Genomic DNA, 19512 nt, shown 5'->3' with positions numbered 1-19512 from the left:
TGAACAAGATTGTTTACCTTTTTATAGGAACCAAGATGCAGGAGATCGTTGTTTCCAGAGGAAAGATCTTGGAATTGTTGCGACCAGATGCCAACACAGGAAAGGTGCACACTCTGCTCACAGTGGAGGTGTTTGGCATTGTTAGGTCCTTGATGGCCTTCAGACTCACTGGAGGCACCAAAGGTATGTAATCAAAGATATATATGTACGTATTTGATATGTGCTTAGTGCAAATGTTAACTCAGGGTCATACTTTTGATACATATGCGTGTATTGTAGATGTGATGAGTTTCCATGTCTCTTCTCTGACAATCACTGGAGAAAGATTTAGTGTCTCTGATCTCAATACTAGTTTGTTTGTTTAATGTTGCCAGCACCCTAGTAACAAACAGGTCATCTTTCGTATGTTGTAGTTCTTAATGCTTTCTCGTGTTTGCAGATTACATTGTTGTCGGAAGTGACAGTGGCCGTATCGTCATCCTGGAATATCATCCATCCAAAAATATGTTTGAGAAGATCCACCAAGAAACCTTCGGGAAGAGCGGCTGCAGACGCATCGTCCCAGGCCAGTTCTTGGCTGTTGACCCAAAAGGCAGAGCTGTAATGATAGGTAAGAATATGATAACGGTTTTATATGTCCCTTTGAATGTAACAAGAAAACATTGTTATGTCCTTGAAAACCTGTCAGATAGAACTCAGATTGATTTTATATCAACAGAACACGCCCTCACCCACATAACACACTAATAATCATTGTACAAGACGACAGCTATTGCACTATTTATACACACACATGTGACGGGATCTTAGAGGCAACATGATCTCTTTAAACAGTATTTTAACTGGCACTAGTGGGCCAGTGAAACTTGCAATCAGCTGGCCTGGAGTTTGTTAATCATGCATCCGGGCAAGCAGGCCAGAAACCAAGTATAGATTCAGAGGTCTTCACTAAGTTCTTTACAATGGTAGTTCTCAAACTAAGAACAATGTATTCAGAATGTATGTTGTGTATTTTGTGCTAGATGTTGTATCGTCAAATCACAGTCATGTACATGTAAATCAAGTAAGAGCAGGTTATTAAATAAAATGTCTTTCTTTTTGTTCTGTCTGCAGGAGCAATAGAGAAACAGAAGCTGGTTTATATTCTGAACAGAGATGCAGCTGCGAGGCTGACCATCTCCTCTCCACTGGAGGCACACAAAGCAAACACACTGGTCTACCACGTAGTAGGAGTTGATGTCGGCTTTGAGAACCCCATGTTTGCCTGCCTGGAAATGGACTATGAGGTAAGGAGACATTATGTTTCTATGATTGCAAACCGGCTTTTAGTTGAAGATGTGATGAGTTTGTCATGTCTCTTCTCTGACTATCTCTGGAGAAAGATTGAATCTCTCTGATCTCAACTTTTTAGATAAAAATGTAAGTGTAATCATACAATACTTCAGTTGAAAAGCTAATACCTTCTGGTGTTGTCATTGTTAGTTTTAAGTCAGCAGCACTCTAAAGGTTGGTGTACTCTGCCCAGTTGTGGTCTAATGATGAAATCTCTGACCCTGTATTGTGATATTGAATCTTTCTAGGAAGCTGACAATGATCCAACGGGAGAAGCGGCCGCCAACACGCAACAGACGCTCACTTTCTACGAGCTGGACCTGGGCTTGAATCACGTGGTCCGCAAGTACAGTGAGGCGTTAGAAGAGCACGGGAATTTCCTCATCACTGGTAAGGATTCATCACATTTTGAAAAAATAAAACAACAATAAATCTGGTCTTAGCTATTTCAGTAGTCACTGTAACTGAAACTAGCATTCACGTCTAGCAAAGAATAGGCCATTATGCTAATAAACCTTCTCAAAGTATTATTGGAGAAAGATTTGACATCTCTTAATGTCAACACAAGTTTACCAAAAGTCATTAAAGAGAAAGTTTGAGAGTGAGGGGAAAGGTTGAACTTGAAACCACTGCCCATGAAGCTCTCTAGATTTCTTTGCAGTCAGGATCAAACTTATTCACTCAAACTCCCTTTTCTAGTTCCTGGTGGATCAGATGGACCGAGTGGAGTTCTGATCTGCTCTGAAAACTACATCACCTACAAGAACTTTGGAGACCAGCCTGACATCCGTTGTCCCATCCCACGACGCAGGGTGAGTGCTTGGATACAAATACAGACATTACTGCTTCACAATATGGTTCAAACTGTTGCACATCTCTTTACTTTGAAGATTTTTTATAAACCCTCATCATTTTCCTCATCTGTACCTTCATTTTTCCCAATCGTACGTACAGAATGACCTGGATGACCCTGAGCGTGGCATGATATTCGTCTGCTCAGCCACACACAAGACCAAGTCCATGTTCTTCTTCCTGGCCCAGACTGAGCAGGGAGATATCTTTAAGGTTACCTTGGAAACAGATGAGGAAATGGTGAGTTAAAGCCTCTGGTATCTCAAGTAAAGAAAAACGCTCTACCTATGATATTTCTAGTCATATGTACATACTGTTATATATAGAGATATATAAATATTGGAACTGAACTTAAATCCGTTTTTGAAGTGTCATCAGCAAGTTTTTGATAACGTTCTGACACTAGGTTAAAGAAGGCAGGGTTAACTTGGATGTTTATTACGACATAAATATCAAACCAATCATAAATTAAACACTGAGTCACATGCACACATGTTCAACAAAACTACTCCGCTCCTGCTCAGACCGTCTCCTAACGTCTGAGCGAACTCCTCTCTGCAACACTTTAGCTGTTAGGTTGTTTGCTAATCTCTTCTGTAAGCTGTCTGTATAGCTGTCTCTCTGCTCTTTGCACCGCTGTGATCGTGTGTGCCATCCCTGGCTGCACATCTACTGGTGAAGATGACAGCTTGTCATTCTTCTTTTTTCCTACTGTGGCAGACTTGGGTAAACTTTGAGCTGCAGTTTAGTTGAGCTACGGCCGAGTGCCCAGAGCAGTCCCGCATATGCTCTGCTCATATCCCCAGGACTGGTTTACTAACTATTCCCCAAACAGCTCAGAGTTATGTCTATTTTCTCTCAGATTGTTGTTGATAACACACTACATTTTAATATTCTATATGAATTTTAAATATTCCATTCACGTTTCCAGAGGCTTTTAGAAGAAGGACTGGTGAAATATTAATCCTCTGCACTGCTGTTTTTTCTCCACTTTCAAATACATAATTAGTTGTTTAATTAAATTAGATATAAGATAATCTATTTTCACCAATTACTGCAAACCTAAGATTTTAGCTGCCTCTAATGTGAATCAGAGAAAGAATGAATGGATTAATTTGTTGAATGTGCTGACTGGTGCAGTTGAGAACATATTTCATATCAAGCTGTTAACTCTACCTGACTGTAACCAGTCATTATGAACTCTTACATCTGTGTCTCTCTCTGCCTCAGTGACTACAAGTGGCAATAACAAGTTTTTACTTTGTTTTTATCCTTTTATTATAAGGATGTATTTTTCAATACCTGTGCATGTTAGGGCTTTTTCATAACAGGCTTTAACCAAGGTATGGGGGCACTTAATGTATTCAATTTATGATTAAGTATATGGCATCACACTCCAGAAAAAGGGAGAACGTGACAGACGTCGTATGAACCTCATATAACCTTTCGAGACACCTTATGATCTCCATGAAAGATATTGTCATGCTGGCAAAGTCATAAAATGAATTTGTTAAATATGCCTTTGTTGTTTCTCAGGTCACAGAAATCAGACTGAAGTACTTTGACACAATCCCCGTCGCATCAGCCATGTGTGTCCTGAAGACCGGCTTCCTGTTTGTGTCCTCAGAGTTTGGAAACCAGTAAGTCACTTGTCAACACCAATTAATCCTCTTCCCTCGCCAAGTGAATTTGTATCGACAAACTTTGACTTTGAACCTTTTTATAATTTCATTTCTGGACTTAAAAAGCCAAACTCTTTTGAAATGGATATCTTAAAACTGCCAGAAGCAACTTTATAACATGTGGTTTATATTTATCGATCTGAGCGGCAAATTAGTGGGAAATCTCCCATGGCTCTGTTTTTGTTGTTCTGAAAAGGTCTGACTGTCACATGCTTTGCAGAGGAACACAAAGAAAGAGATGTTTTCTGGAAGTATGAATGAATGCAATGAATGTATTCTCTGCTGTCAAATACAGGTCAACTTGTGACACTTTGTTGGAAAATGTTGTCCTTAAAATACTTAACAGGTACAAAGTAATCTCTTTCACTAACCTACAATGCTCATACTGTTCCCCTTATTTTCTTCTAGTTACCTTTATCAGATTGCTCACCTGGGCGATGATGATGAGGAGCCTGAGTTCTCCTCTGCGATGCCTCTTGAAGAGGGAGACACCTTTTTCTTCCAGCCTCGCCCCCTCAAGAACCTTGTGCTCGTAGATGAACAGGAGAACTTATCACCCATCATGTCTTGCCAGGTCAGTGTGCTTGTGTGAAATTGCATGTGTTAAAGCTAGGGTTGGTAGTCTCGGAAAACTAGAATTAATTTGAATGTAGCATTTCCTCAGGACTCCGTCTAACCCCTTCCCTCCTCCCTCAGAGCTTCTCCAAAACGACCCCCCCCCCCCAAACACAAACACAAACACAAACAAATATGGCTGCTGTTAGTACTCACAACTGTCATGCTAGCATTATCCAGTTGTACTGAAGACACAATATCAGGAGAAAAGTTATAACATATATAACATTGTAACATCTCTACTGTTTGTTAAACGTGTTCAGTGTAGATGTTCTTAATTCCTACAGTGTTGACAGTTAGCGAAGGCATCAGGAGGGGTGGAGACTCAGAGTGTTTTTAGACTCTGATCCGGACTACAGTCCTGAGCAAAGCACCTAATAGGGTCAGAGGGGACATGCCCGAGGTCGAGCGAGAGGGGCAGTCAGTAGAGTCAGGGGAAGCAGAGGCAGGAGAAGGGGACTCAGAGTGAACACCGGGGAAACGTACGAGCAGGAGGCGGGCAGAACGGCAGGACGGATTTGAATGGTTTAAATTTTTGGAACCAAAAAACAGTGATTGGTTGGTGTTTTCCCAGGTTTACTCCAGCTGTAGATAGCAGCTTTTTATCACTCTTTTTTAAGAACACATTATGTATTGATTGCCATCAGGACATAACCAGTATAACAAAAAGTGTATCTAAATCTGATTACCAACCCCAGCTTTAATGCCCGTCCAACTGTGCCTTGAAGCAATGAGTAGTTGTGTATTTTGAAAGTAAGTGTTTTTTTTTACTTGAACTGTGAATATAAGTTGATGACTTAATGACTCGTCTTGTGCTTTTTTATTAGATTGCTGATTTGGCAAATGAAGACACACCGCAGTTGTATGTTGCCTGTGGACGAGGACCCAGGTCTACTCTGAGGGTCCTTAGACATGGACTGGAGGTATGCAAACTTACTTACCTACAAAACATCTGACATGCTGGTAAACAAAGACAGGCACAGCTAGCTCAATTTTGTCATCCCTCCTTGGAAGAGTTGTCAAAGAGTCTTTGCTTTCATCTGAATTCGGCACAAACAAGTCTGCTGTTGGATAAAATTTAAGCCTGATTTATACTTTTGCGTCGATTCATCAGAATGGCCTATGCCGCAGGTCTGCTTAGATCCCGTACTTACACAGATGCCCACACACGTAGCTGACGTGCACCTCCTCCAAAATGTAACCACACGTCAAATCGATCCAGACTGTAATTAACAGCACTTCCAGGGTCCCGGACATCGGCTGTACATTGGCCGTGTATTTCATCTACTCTGACGTCTCCTCTCTATTCTTCTCTGTAATCAATACTGTATGATAAACAGTAACATGTATTCGCTTTAAATGAACATAATACGTTCTAAATCGTTGTGAAAAAGTAAACAGAGATCGTAGCAGGGCTGGAAACAGACGACCTGACTATCAGAGAGACCACGATGCCCTCAAGTGTTTCGGGGGAGTATTGCTGCGTGTCACAGACAGATCGACTCTGAAGTATGTCGCGTTCATGTCCACGTTGACCACTGCTGTGTAGGGACGACGCAGAAGTATAAACCAGCCTTAAGACACTAAGTTGGGTTATGCATTGAAGAACTAATAAGCAAGTCCACGGCTTCACATGCCCTTCATTGTGCCTGCTGTGTTTGTCTGCTCTGATCTCTGTCAGACCTGCAGCTCCCACACGACAAACACTGGTTAAATTCACAGGTGTGCAAATACCAACATTTTGTCGAGTCCATCTGGAGTCTCATTAAGATGCACACCTGACATTTGTGTTTGCTGCACACAGGAGAGACAGTGATGTCACTTGATCGCTGTTCTGTCTCAGTCCTGTTCTGTGGACTGTCTATGAGCTGTACACTTCTGCACAATGACGCACTCACAAACATGCCTTAGACAAAGCGATATGATCAGAAAATACAGTGTCAGGATCTGTGCAGATACACATACCACCACAGACTTCAGGCTGGAATATGAGGGATGATTGAGACCTTAAAATAGGTATATTCCTTATTTGGATTAAATTAGACAACTTTATTAATCCCTTGTGTGGAAACGTATTTGCATTGCGTGATGATCCTTGGGTGGTATAACATCGTTGTGTGTGTCATCTCTGATAGAAACAGGACTCTAGATGTGTTACAGTCTGTAGAAATTGTAGAACATGGCGACTGAATCTTTCAGCAAAGAGCCTTATTGCATTTTTTTCCTTTAACTGTAAAGAAATGTTTTTGTGTTTGGACATGTGATGTTAGCTTTGTAGACAAGCGAAACTCAATTTCTTCCAAAACGAGAGGAGGTACAACAAGATATCAATTGAATCCATTTCTTTCTATTGTTGTAGTTTGTCTTTGAAGCAGTCCTGGTTTTGAAACAAACCTGATGTGTACTTTCCCTTCTGGCTTAATAATAATATAATATAATAATAATAATAAAACAGTCATGCAAACCGTTACAGCTCACTCCCATTCCTGAATTAAGCCCTCACGGTGTTACAGTAAAATGTGTAAAGGTTAATGTTTGTTGATTCCCCTTTCTCTCTTTCTTCTGTGCCCTTCTCTATCAGGTGTCAGAGATGGCGGTGTCTGAGCTGCCCGGTAACCCCAATGCTGTGTGGACAGTACGCAGACATGTGGAAGGTAAAGACCCCTCTTTTCTCCCCCAAAATTGCATCAATCAAATTTATGTCAGCTTACAGTCTGGTGAGGACAGGGGAAATTACTAGTTGTTACATTAAAGTTCACATAGAGGCTGTTGGAAAAAATACTGTCACACAGTTCAGATTCCTCCAAATATTATGTCCACAAACCTTTCACCATCAGAGGGGTATACTACGAAGCCGGATTTGCGGTTATCGAGGTAACTTCAGGGTTAACTCTGGATTTTCAGTACTACGAAGGTGGTTCACTCCTTATCAGGGTAGATCACCATGGTTGCTCATGCTGAACTCCTAACCTGCTCCGGAGCAGGTTATGCTCATGATCAGAGATCAGTTTGGAGAAAACTCCGCCCACTGACCAATCAGCTCGCTCGATCCCAGAGCTCTGTGAGCTGATCGCGAGGGGAGCAAACTGTGGTCAAGCCCGCAGTGGAGAAAAGACGGGCAGGACACTTTGTCTACCTGTATGATTTTATATTTAAAATACTGATGACAGTTATTGATTATCTTTCCTGACATCAAACTTAAACAGAGTCTGACGTCAGATTATTCAGATTAAATCGTTTTACTGCATTAAATATAAAACTGCGCATGCTTATCACTTTGAATTATGTTCTCATTTTTATTATAAGTCCTTTAACCACAGCGCTCAGTTTGATACAGTCAGGGCAGCAACTGAAATAATACATCTAAAACTGTCACACACGACACAAGATTCAATCAGAGAGAGATCACTGTCAGGGAATAAACAGAGTTATTATAGTCAGATATATCTAATGATCAATAGTCAGATATATCTGCACTAAGTGATGAGAAATAAGACGTTATTTGCGCATTCAAACAGTTTTTGTCTTATCCCTCAGTTCTTCCTTCATGTTTAAAACTCAGCTGTGTTGAAGTTAATCTGGATTATGTGTTAAACTTCTTCATATTTTTCTTATATCAGTGCAGTGTTTGAAAAACATGTGGATGTGCTGACGGCAGACTGTCCGTGTCTGTGATTGGTCACATGTTGCCTTCTCCGCCCCGTTCATGAGAACGCGCTCAGAGTAATTCTGGATTGACTGAACATGTTGATAACCAGCTTCGTGTGACAGTTTAGCGCGATCTCCTTTATTAGGTTCAGTGAAGCTGGATCAGGAGAAGATATCTAGGATATGCTGAACTCGCTTCGTAGTATACCCCTCAGGTCAAACAGGAAGTTAGATTTAGTCATCTTCAAGTGTTTAGTCTGTGTATATACCATAGACTGTTAAATAATGGACGTAGTATCCATGTCACCCATCTGTTTCTGAAGCGCTGTTTTGAAGTGAACCGTCGCCGGGAACCATCTTGAAAATACTGAAACTAACTGCTGTAGAGTTAGTGGGAGGTAGAGAGGCGGGCTTTGAGCCTCCTAGCCAACAGCTACAGTGTTCCCGCCTGTCAATCAAGTCAGCGGTGCCGCTCATAATGGAAAACTCCTAATCTTGTACAGTGTAGTGCAGATCAAGAAATTAGCTATCCAGACTACACTCATTTTTTGGACCAGGCTGTAAACATCTTTATTCCTGCTGTTAAGATTGGCTTTTTGGAATTTGTGTGTATGTGGTTTCTGGTACTTCCGGAGCCACTCAATTCTCAGGGCTGGAGGTTGCCGCTTGGTATATACCTGCCAGGCAACACATGAAAGCATTGAAAATACAGAAATGTCCAACCTTGAGAACTGTAAATGAACATAGTATGTTCATTTATACACTTAAATCTTGGTTGAGGCTCTTATACCACAAATCACTGCCTCAGTGTGGTGTGGCATGGAGGCGGTCTGCCTGTGTCACTGCTGCGTTGTTAATTAAGTCCAGTTTTCTGTGATGGCGGCCTTCAGCTCATCAACATATTTTAAGCCGGGTGTTTTTCATCTTCCTCTTCGCAAATACCCCACAAATTCTCCATTGGGTTAAGATCAGGCGAGTTGGCTGGCCTATCAGACACAGTAATATGGTCATCAAACCATTTGGTAGGAGTGTTGATGCTGTGGGTAGTTGCCAAGTCCTGCTGGAAAACAACATCGGCATCTGAATAAATCTTGTCAGCAGATGGAGGCATGAAGTACTTAGTCTCCTGGTAGACGGCTGTATTGACTTTGGACTTGATGAGACACAATGGACAAACACGAGCAGATGACAGGGCATCCCAAATCATTACTGTCTGCCTAAACATCAAATTAATGCTGATTTATCGAATACACGTGATATATCACGGCTTGTTCCACATGAGGTATACAACATTGCCATGATGCTACCATCAAGTACTATAATGTTTAAGTTATAAGCTGTCGACATGTAATTATCCAAAGAGTTTTCACTTCTAGCACACTTCCCCTCATTCAGCGTGCATGCAGGCAGGTGATAACAGGCTGATGTAATGCCATTAAATTAAATAACATGAAGCCCAATGTTCCTGGTGTCTCAGTTCTGTGGTTTCTCTTTTACCTTTGAACACTCAGATCCATATTATGCATCATAACTGCACTCTGATAGGAGGAGGCAGTGATCCTGTATTATATCAGGGTGTAAACTGAAACACAAGACAGCTCAGGCCAGAGACAGAGTATGAGAAACAGACCAACAGATCAAAGTAATGTCTGCTTGTCTCCCCTCATTACCATGAAATACTAAAAAATGTGTTGTTACTTGCATCTTCTTCTCTCAACTCCTCAGCCCGGGATCCCCCCAAATTAAAAAAGAGATCTGTCTTCCTTACACTTCCTCCCTGAATAAATACGGACATTATATTGGCCAGTCCAGTTTTCCCTTTTTACTCTACACACAGCTCCAATGCATAGACTACATATTCACTTGACACTACCAAACATGTTCATGTCTGAATGAAGGATCCCTGTGAGTAGTTTTATGACTCTAAATGAGGCATAGACCTACTGGATGCCAATTATTACTTCAGTAGCATGAATGTCACCTAAATTAGTTGCATATTAGAAGTATTGATGCCTTTTTCTTATACTTTCAACTCAGTTTCATTGTAGTCTTTGTTCTGTCCTCTTACCCAGATCATCTGCTCTTTTATATATCCAGCTTCAGCTCTCAACTCTCTCACAATGGTTTTTCTGATCTTTACTATATTGACATTGTTATATCCTTCTTTATTAGACGAGTTCGACGCCTACATCATCGTGTCTTTCGTGAACGCCACTCTGGTCCTGTCAATCGGGGAGACCGTAGAGGAAGTGACGGATTCTGGATTTCTGGGAACAACGCCCACTCTCTCCTGCTCTCTGCTGGGTGAAGATGCTTTAGTGCAGGTGAGTGCAATGTATCTGCAACATCATCTCATTTACACCTGCACTGATAGTTAAACCAACCATAATACAGTCTGAAGGGAGCAATTGGAGACCTGTTACAAACAGACTCCCAAAAATTAACACAAATATGTACACATTACTTGTTGTCAATCAGTCAATCTTTATTTTTATAACGCCAAATCATAACAAGCATTATCTCAAGATGCTTTTACCAACAGAACAGGTCTACACCTTAATGTATGTTATATTATTAACAAAGACGCAACATCAAGACAGGGTAAGACTCAGTCTAATCTCATGCTAATCCACCATGAGCACAGCACTTTGCAGCATTTAGCTAGTTACAGCAGCAAGGACAAACTTTCTTTTAACAGGAAGAAACCTCGAGCAGAACCAGACTCACGTTAGACAGGCGTCTGCCTCGACAGAGTTGTGGTTGGAAAGAAGGATAGAGGAGATAAATAGAGAATTGTGAACCTTCCCTTACATATTAATACACCATTCAACTTCCTGTAAAAACACATAACTGAAAACTAATACATGTACTCGTTCCTCTAACTCCTAAAGTATGCAGTTTATTGTGTTTCCAGAAGGAAATGGTCAATCAAATCTACACGAAACAGTCCCACTTTTTAACTCTCTGCCTTAGATTTCTTCCACTCATCCTCTTTCTCCACACAGGTGTACCCTGATGGTATCCGTCACATCCGAGCAGACAAGCGTGTGAACGAGTGGAAGACTCCAGGCAAAAAAACCATTGTCCGCTGCGCCGTGAATCAAAGGCAGGTCGTCATCGCACTCACTGGAGGAGAGCTGGTGTACTTTGAGATGGATCCGGTAAGAGTTTAGAGTGGTTCACTTTCTTTGCACTTTCAATTATCATAGACGCACCATTTCATATTACATGCTTGTATAAAAATAGATATTCCGGAAGGTTTCAGAAGTATTTCAGTGTACCTTTTTCCCTATCTATGAAGTCATTATGATTTTGACCTGGCATGTTCAGCATTTCATATCTTCTAACACTGTGACAATAAAAAATGAAGACAAGACTTAGCCCATGCCATGTGTTAGTCTTACATCACATATATATAATCTGACTTCACACTTGAATCAATGCCTCTTGACATGGTCTGCAAGAATCAAACATTTTGAACTTCTGTATCTTTGTACAGGTAAAATGAAAGTGACAGTGTAGGAAGTGAACTACAAAATGGGAGAGTTTACCTCCTCAAGCACCCTGTGTAGTTAAACTGTCTCTGTCTTATTCTTCCTCCTTACTCTAGTCCGGCCAGCTGAATGAGTACACCGAGCGGAAGGAGATGTCCGCAGACGTGGTTTGCATGAGCCTGGCTAACGTTCCACCTGGCGAGCAGCGCTCACGGTTCCTCGCTGTCGGACTGGTCGACAACACTGTCAGGATCATCTCCTTGGACCCTTCGGTAGGAACATAAAAGCTCCAGCACAGACGTACTTTGCCAGATTGCGTGCTATTCGGTGCAAGCATTGCACCCTAATTAAAGTCCGAACACATCAGTATCTGGTTTAAAACCACAACCGAGCAGTTTCAATGAGCGACTTAAATCCCCTCATGCCAAAGCTTTGTTCGATTTCTTCTCATTTTACTACAAATGATAGCCATGTTAAGTTAAAAGTTACACCCAGCGCCATGAGACAGCTTTGTGCAATATGGTAAATTACTCCCTGCCGTCCTCCTCAATACAAATAACCAGTTTCTCCCATATAAAGTATTCAAATGCTCCTATAAGGGATTTATTTTGGATCACCAAAAGAAAAACCTCTCTGATGTATAGCACAAACAACAACACTGAACTGCCAACGCAACAGACCAACTGGGTAGCTTCATCATTCAGATAAATGAGTGTTTTTAAAACAGCAGATAGAACAGGATTGACACAAATGGAAACAATCTCCAATGGTAGAGTTGAATTGTTTTAACAGAGGTTATGGTGGCAGTCACATTGAACTGCAACCACTCCAAATGTGACCGCTCCCAGAATGTATCTCAGCCTCTAATGAACCACGGCAGAAAAGGGGTTGATGTCCATATCACTAAATGTTATTAAGATAAATAACCTTTACCTCTTTAAAAGAGGTACAAACCTGTAAGAGAATGAAGCTTTGCGTTAGTAGTTCATGAAGGACACGGAGGTCATATGCCTCAGCTGCTGTCAGATGTCAGGCTGACATCTGAATCATTGTTTCCTATCCACACATCCAATCACAGCCCATCCTAACGATAAGGCGGTCTATTTAAACACTTCTCTCCTCTGGCTAATCCCTGCAACACCTTTGCTGCTGCTGCTGCTGGTAAAATGTTGCCTCCTCCGGTTTAGTCTAAATGTCTGTTTTACCCTTGTAAGGATTTTGCAGTGCCCTACCTGGAAAGCCGAAGCTGGCTGCTTGGCTAACCCAGGGAGCACTAAAGCAGAGCCTATAGCGTCAAGTTTAACTGTATTTCCATTTGGCAATAAATGGTTACATCTGTGTTTTTATGTTGGCAAAGTTCTGCATACTGAAATATCCCTAATGTTCTGTCTCTTGATCACTTACAGGACTGCCTGCAGCCTTTGAGTATGCAGGCTCTTCCAGCCCAACCAGAGAGTCTGTGCATAGTTGAGATGGGTGGGGTAGAGAAACAGGACGAGCTTGGAGAAAAGGGAACCATTGGCTTTCTCTACCTTAACATCGGACTTCAGGTATTAAAGCCTTTGCGATAACACACACAAGACTCTTATACGACAGTTTGCAACAATCCAAAGTAAAGGCCTTTCATCTTTGATTTATTATCATGCGCTGAAATGAATATGCTTTTTGCTTTCTCAGAACGGTGTGCTGCTGAGGACAGTGCTCGACCCTGTGACAGGTGATCTGTCTGATACAAGAACACGTTATCTGGGTTCACGACCTGTCAAACTCTTCAGAGTCAGGATGCAGGGACAGGAAGCTGTATGTACCTCAAACATATTTTGTATTAACATTAAAAAGTTATTAATGTTCATATAACTCCAGATTAATCATAGTGGATACAAGCCCTCCTTTTCTTGCTCCTAGACTTTAGCCATTTAGCTTTTGTTTTTCCTTTTTTTTTTTAAAACAAACATTATGAGAAGATTCTAAATTGTGTGTCTCCCTTCTCTTGACAGGTGCTGGCAATGTCCAGCCGCTCTTGGCTCAGCTACTCGTACCAGTCTCGCTTCCATCTGACCCCTCTGTCATATGAAACTCTGGAGTATGCCTCTGGTTTTGCGTCCGAGCAATGTCCTGAAGGCATTGTGGCCATTTCCACCAACACACTGAGGTATGGTTAAACTTGGCAAAGTGGGACATGTCTGCTAATGAACCGAAGCCACCTTGTTTATAACTTGCTAATTTGACCATTAAGGGAGGGAGGGAATCTATTGCAGAATTAAAAAAACAGGTTTCAGACAAACCAGACAAACCTCTGTATCATATTTTAGTAGACTTAAGAATCTCATGCTATTTCGTGGAACAAAGTATCTTAATTGGACGAACAATTTGAGAGTTTTTGGGTGACTGATATTTGAGAACTTTCTTTTGTTATTCTCCTTTTAAGTTTATTTTAGTAAGTTAAAACAGAAATAACCTGCCAATCTTCCCATCTTACTTTAATAGAAAAAGATCCATATGGTTAAGTTTAGAGTTATTAAGGGTTACACAATAACTCTAGCTGCAGACTTACTGTTTCAATTTTTTGACATTTGTAGCTGTGAACAGAGAAGTAAAGTTAACCCTAGTGCAAACCTTTCAGCCTTCATTTAATGTCAATAAAAATAAACGAAAAGTAGGTTTTTAATGGTCACACCACAGTCACTGCTAACCAACAACATGTTCATTTAACAGAGATCACCTGTCATCATCAGACTCTACTCTGTCCATCAGATTAAAGGTGATTGATAACTGTCCCTCTCTCCTCTTCCTCGTTTCTCTTTCTTTCTTGTCTTTACTCAGAATCTTGGCTTTGGAGAAGTTGGGGGCCGTCTTCAACCAGGTGGCATTTCCTCTGCAGTACACACCGAGGAAGTTTGTCATCCATCCGGAGACCAACAACCTCATTTTGATCGAGACCGACCACAATGCGTACACTGAGGCAACCAAAGCTCAGAGAAAGCAACAGATGGCTGAGGTATGAGTTGCACTGTATTCAGATAATGGAGTATTAATCCCACCGTCTAATTGAATAAGATCTCCTGTTTGTCCATGATGGACTTTTATTTGAGGAGGAGGATTGTTTGATGCCAAGTTTACCATTTTTTAATTCTAATGTTAAAAGTAACAATTTAGCAGATAGCCAATAGGGATTGGGCATTTCAAGCCATAATAATATTCGATAATCACTGGCATCTTTTCAAAGACTATTCAGTGAATAGATGACACACACACACACACACACACACACACACACACACACACACACACACACAAACACACACACACACAAACACACAAACACAAACCTGTCCGTCAACAGCCGTTTGTGTGGCAGTCTCATTAACCAGCAGCAGGATGAGATACTGCTAGTAGCGGGCACTGGCGGCGTCTGTCTCGATCTCTGTCGGTGTTCTGTGACTTGGCAGCGTGGTGTGTATGTTTACATTTTACAGCCATGCTCAGTCTCTGGAAATATATGTATAGTACTGTGACATTCAGAAATGGATAAAATCGCTGTGACTGTCGCTAATGTTTCCTTCTTCTTTCGCTATTTAATGCAGTTAGCCTTCTTCTTCTTCTTTTACTTGCGTTTAGCAAACAGCTTTAAGACGCTTTATAGCCACTGTCTGGCAGGAATATAGTATTACAACCAGGCACTGGTAAAAACGATAAAAAATTGTACTTTTAAAACGAGAAAATATTAGCAGTAACTCTGATTTTTACTAAGTGAACTAGTATTTGAATATTCGAAAATCATTGCCCATCCCTAAAAGCCAGTTTAGATACTAATTTCCCCATGTTTGTTTGTTTATTTGTTTGTTTGTTTTAAACTGCTGTTGGTTCTTTTGTCATTAATTCCCCATTCAAGGCCCGACACCTTAAAGGCCCTGTGAGGAGTTTTGAACTGGCTGAGAAACAGACTGAAAATGATACTGATGCCTCTTCATGACCTTCAATAGCAAACAAGACCATCAGCGACAACACTGACACCTTCTCTGTTGTCATTTTTAATGCCTGAAACCTCCCTGAGGGGGTAGGTGTCAGACCAGATGATGGACGTCTTGCTTCAGAAACAGCCTTTATTCGACTGTTTTCATGGAAAATAATCACATTGCCTGATAAAGTTAACTGTTAAAAGACAACAGGATGAGGTTTTTCTTGAAAACACTACTTTTGCATGTATAGGACAAGAGGAAAGAGGTATCACTTTGTACACAAGGGGGCGCCAGAACCGATACAAAACAAAAGTTCCTCACAGCAGCTTTAAGTAATCTTTGTCATGGAAACATAACTGAACCTTTTTAAAGTCCTTCAGGCTTTCATTACACCGTCTTCAGTCAGATCAAAGTTTACAGAATAGATTGATTGATTTTAAGATCCTTGACATAAAAAAAAAGTGCTTCAAAGCCTCTAATCTGCTTTACAATTGCAAACTCAGTAAGAAGATTTTTTTCTAGGGATCCTGTTACTTCATGTTTAAGTTTAGAGCTGAAAAGAAACAATAAACTAGTGTAATAGGAGCTTTGATGTACATTTACAGTATGTCTTGGGAGAGAAGTTGACTATCCTCTTTGCCTGTCGTCAGTGTAAGTAAGATTTATTTATAGAGCACCTCTCAAGAACGGATGTCAAAAGGTGCTTTACAACAACAGCAATAGAAAAACATAAGGCAAAACACAGATTGCAAACACATACAAAAACATGACATAAAAACAGACAGATTAATAAAACGCATTTAAACCTGAACTGATTCTGTACCTGAAAATGAACCTTTTAATAGAGCCATACAGTCTTAGGCGTGACAAACAGAACGTTCTTTCTGATGGAGAATAAATGCAAAGGGTTTGACATCAGCTGTAACCGGAGAATACATCCAATGCAGAGAACATCAGACGCAGCATCAGGCTTCATTTCTTACACTCCTCATAAGTTTTAAACATTGCATTGATTGTAGATTAGTTTGTCCAAAATGCAGACTGATTGTCATCACAGTAGGGTTTACAGTCAGTGATGACAAAGCACATTTTCCCACCACATTTTTGAGAGTTCTTCTACCAAACCGGTCAGAGTTTTGTGTCTTTCAGCTGACCTGCTTTGCTCTCTCTGTCTGTGTCTGCTGCAGGAGATGGTGGAGGCTGCCGGCGAGGATGAAAGAGAGTTGGCTGCTGAGATGGCTGCCGCCTTCCTCAACGAAAATCTTCCAGAAGCCATTTTTGGTGCACCTAAAGCTGGAGCAGGACAGTGGGCCTCACTGGTGCGTCTGGTCAACCCTATACAGGGAACAACTATGGACCAGGTGCAGCTGGAACAGAACGAAGCTGCATTTAGGTGAGAAAGTTAAAGTCCATGGCTAACCCTAACCCATGCAACATTGATTTGAAGCTTCAGAGAGATAAATGATAAAAAGAATGCAAAGGCTGTGAATCAACTAGAACCAAGAACATGTTTTTGAAAGACTGAGAGGTGCTTCCATTAGTATTGTAGAGAGCAGGGAGTGTGATTGACTGAGCATAAAACTTGGTGTATGCTCGAGTATGCAGCAGGGTGCGGATGAGAGGAAAGGTTCAAGCTTACTGAGATGAACTGACTTCAACTACAGCTATGTTAGGAACAGTACATGCAGTTAAACCTTTAAATGTACATAGCTACTTGTGGCCCTTTTCCAATACACAGTTCCAGCCCTGCTCGGCTCGGCTCTCGGTTTGGGTACCTTTTCCACATGCCCGAGTACTGACTCACGGTGGGAGGGGTCGTCATAACACAGGCACGCGAAACTGTGTTCATGTAATTTTAAACGCGACACAAAAACAACAATCACAAACAATGGAGGACATGGAGTCATTGGTGTACTTGCTGCTCGGTCTGTGGCTTTTTGGCGCAGGCCCGAGCGAGAGAGGAGAAACCACAGAGAAACTTTGTGTGCAGACTTTGTACAGTACTGATGTTGTTTTTTAAAAATAGCGGGTTTGATTCCTGTGTTGGGCGTCACGCTCATGACTCTTCGGTGACGACATTCTCTGACCAATCAGTGGCCGGCAGTCCGTTGACGTCACCTTTTTAGTATCGGCTCAGCTCGCTTGGAACCAGAGCGGGTACGAAAAACTGGTATCTGACACGAGGTACCGCGCCCCTGGAAACGGAACACAAACCGAGTAGAGTCGAGTCAAGTCGAGTAGAATAGGGCTAAGACGGGCCGGTGGAAAAGGGCCATTAGAGGAATTCATGAAGACATTTGTTAGTAAACATTTAGAGGAAAGCAGTGTTTCATACACTCATAAATTACTCGTTAGGCCATTAGAAAATGTTAAACTAAACTGTAGTATTTAACCAAGTTTGATAGATTTGACATCTTGTTGACTTACTGACTTGGATGGCTGTCTCTGCTCCCTCCATCCATCCTCTCTATCTTCCAGGTAAGCATAGAAAAGATGAGGGCTGTATGAGTGATCTGGACTTTCCTCTGTTTTCTGCAGTCTGATTTTGCTTATGTTTGTTGTTTGAAACAAAAGACCGTTGTATAGAAGGAGTTGGTGAGACATGATTCATTAACAGGAAGAAGAGAAAACAACATTTGAAAATGAGTGGAGGTCCAAAATGATAAACAGGCACAGACTCAAGTAACTTCACCCCTGAAGCAAAGGGTTCACACGACATGCTGTCATAACTCTGGATTTAAAGTGGTGCGTGGCTGTGGTGGGGTCAATCGAGGGAAGCGAGTCCAGAGTCTGACCCTCAACTGTTTCCTGTTTATTATGCCTTTCTCAATGATTTAAGTCAGCCTCCAACATTCCCAGAATCTCATACTCTTGCCAAGCTGTTTCAGTGTTGTTGGCAAGTACTGACTGTAGTGAAATATGGATCTCCAAATGCACAAAGGACTTTTCAAACCATCATACTTTATTGTCATCGTGCGTGCAATGGCATAATAACTACATGAATGTTACTCCAGAGGAAGGATTCATTCTGAAAATTATTGATCACTTGCATATTGATTATATTAGTATTAGGGATGTCAATTTGAAGTATTCTCCTTGATAGATCTTTGAAAATGTCAACGATCATATGGTTTAATCATTAAAAATGTTTTTTCTTTTTATGTTTTCCATATCAAAAACAATGCCAAATGCCTGAATATCAACATGTGGAACAGGCTGGTAATCTCCGCAGACATACAGTCATATAAAGCAAAGGTTCAGATTACAACATGTGGATTTACAACAACAAGAGAACCAAACAGAATCATGTTTGTTCCCCGTGATAGAAAATCGAAACAAAAAAACATGTTTGAGTACGTACTTTACAATCAATTAATCGATACTCGATCGATTGTTAACAACCCTAATTAGTTTATATTTTTTATTTACCCTGCTGTATCTAAAACATGGTGCTCAGTCTTGCTAGTTTTCACAGTAAACGTGGTGCACGTCTCTTATCTGTGTTGAACATCTTTATTCTCTCAGTATAAATTAAGTCAATGTGTGTAGACTGCCAAAATAAAATGCCCATGATTAACACTTCCCCTCTTTGCTTTCTCTGTGTTTGATGTTTTCCAGTGTTGCAGTATGCCGTTTCCCCAACACAGGAGATGACTGGTATGTTTTAGTCGGGGTTGCCAGAGACATGATTCTCAACCCTAGATCAGTGGGCGGCGGATTCATCTACACGTATCGCCTTGTTGGTGGAGGGGAGAAGCTGGAGTTTGTGCACAAGGTGAGTTTGACCTTCTTTTTTTTTAACTTTTATTTTATTTGCTTTTCTTGATGAGGTTACATCAAAATAAACACATTAAGCAAACTTTGGTGTCAGTTAACAAACGTCAGTTTAGCCTCCTTTAAAATAGTCCATTCTCTTCAGACTTTTTGATG

General features: G+C 41.1%; 1 protein-coding gene across 1 annotated transcript in view; it reads left to right on the top strand.

Annotated features, from left to right (window-relative positions):
• sf3b3 (splicing factor 3b, subunit 3) overlaps positions 1-19512 on the top strand; it is a 35551-nt gene that overhangs the window by 1282 nt on the left and 14757 nt on the right. Inside the window, 19 exon segments of the mRNA XM_034685289.1 lie at positions 28-183; positions 440-610; positions 1114-1286; positions 1581-1722; positions 2032-2144; positions 2287-2424; positions 3721-3824; positions 4275-4440; positions 5309-5404; positions 7063-7135; positions 10302-10453; positions 11135-11290; positions 11740-11895; positions 13030-13173; positions 13301-13423; positions 13621-13775; positions 14447-14621; positions 16770-16975; positions 19201-19357. Coding sequence (XP_034541180.1) covers positions 28-183; positions 440-610; positions 1114-1286; positions 1581-1722; positions 2032-2144; positions 2287-2424; positions 3721-3824; positions 4275-4440; positions 5309-5404; positions 7063-7135; positions 10302-10453; positions 11135-11290; positions 11740-11895; positions 13030-13173; positions 13301-13423; positions 13621-13775; positions 14447-14621; positions 16770-16975; positions 19201-19357 — 2756 coding nt within the window.

This window comes from Notolabrus celidotus, chromosome 6 (assembly GCF_009762535.1).
Source record: "Notolabrus celidotus isolate fNotCel1 chromosome 6, fNotCel1.pri, whole genome shotgun sequence".
Taxonomy (NCBI): Eukaryota; Metazoa; Chordata; class Actinopteri; order Labriformes; family Labridae; genus Notolabrus; species Notolabrus celidotus.
Note: the sequence above shows the minus strand (reverse complement) of the source record. Positions and strands in the feature narration are given on the sequence as shown.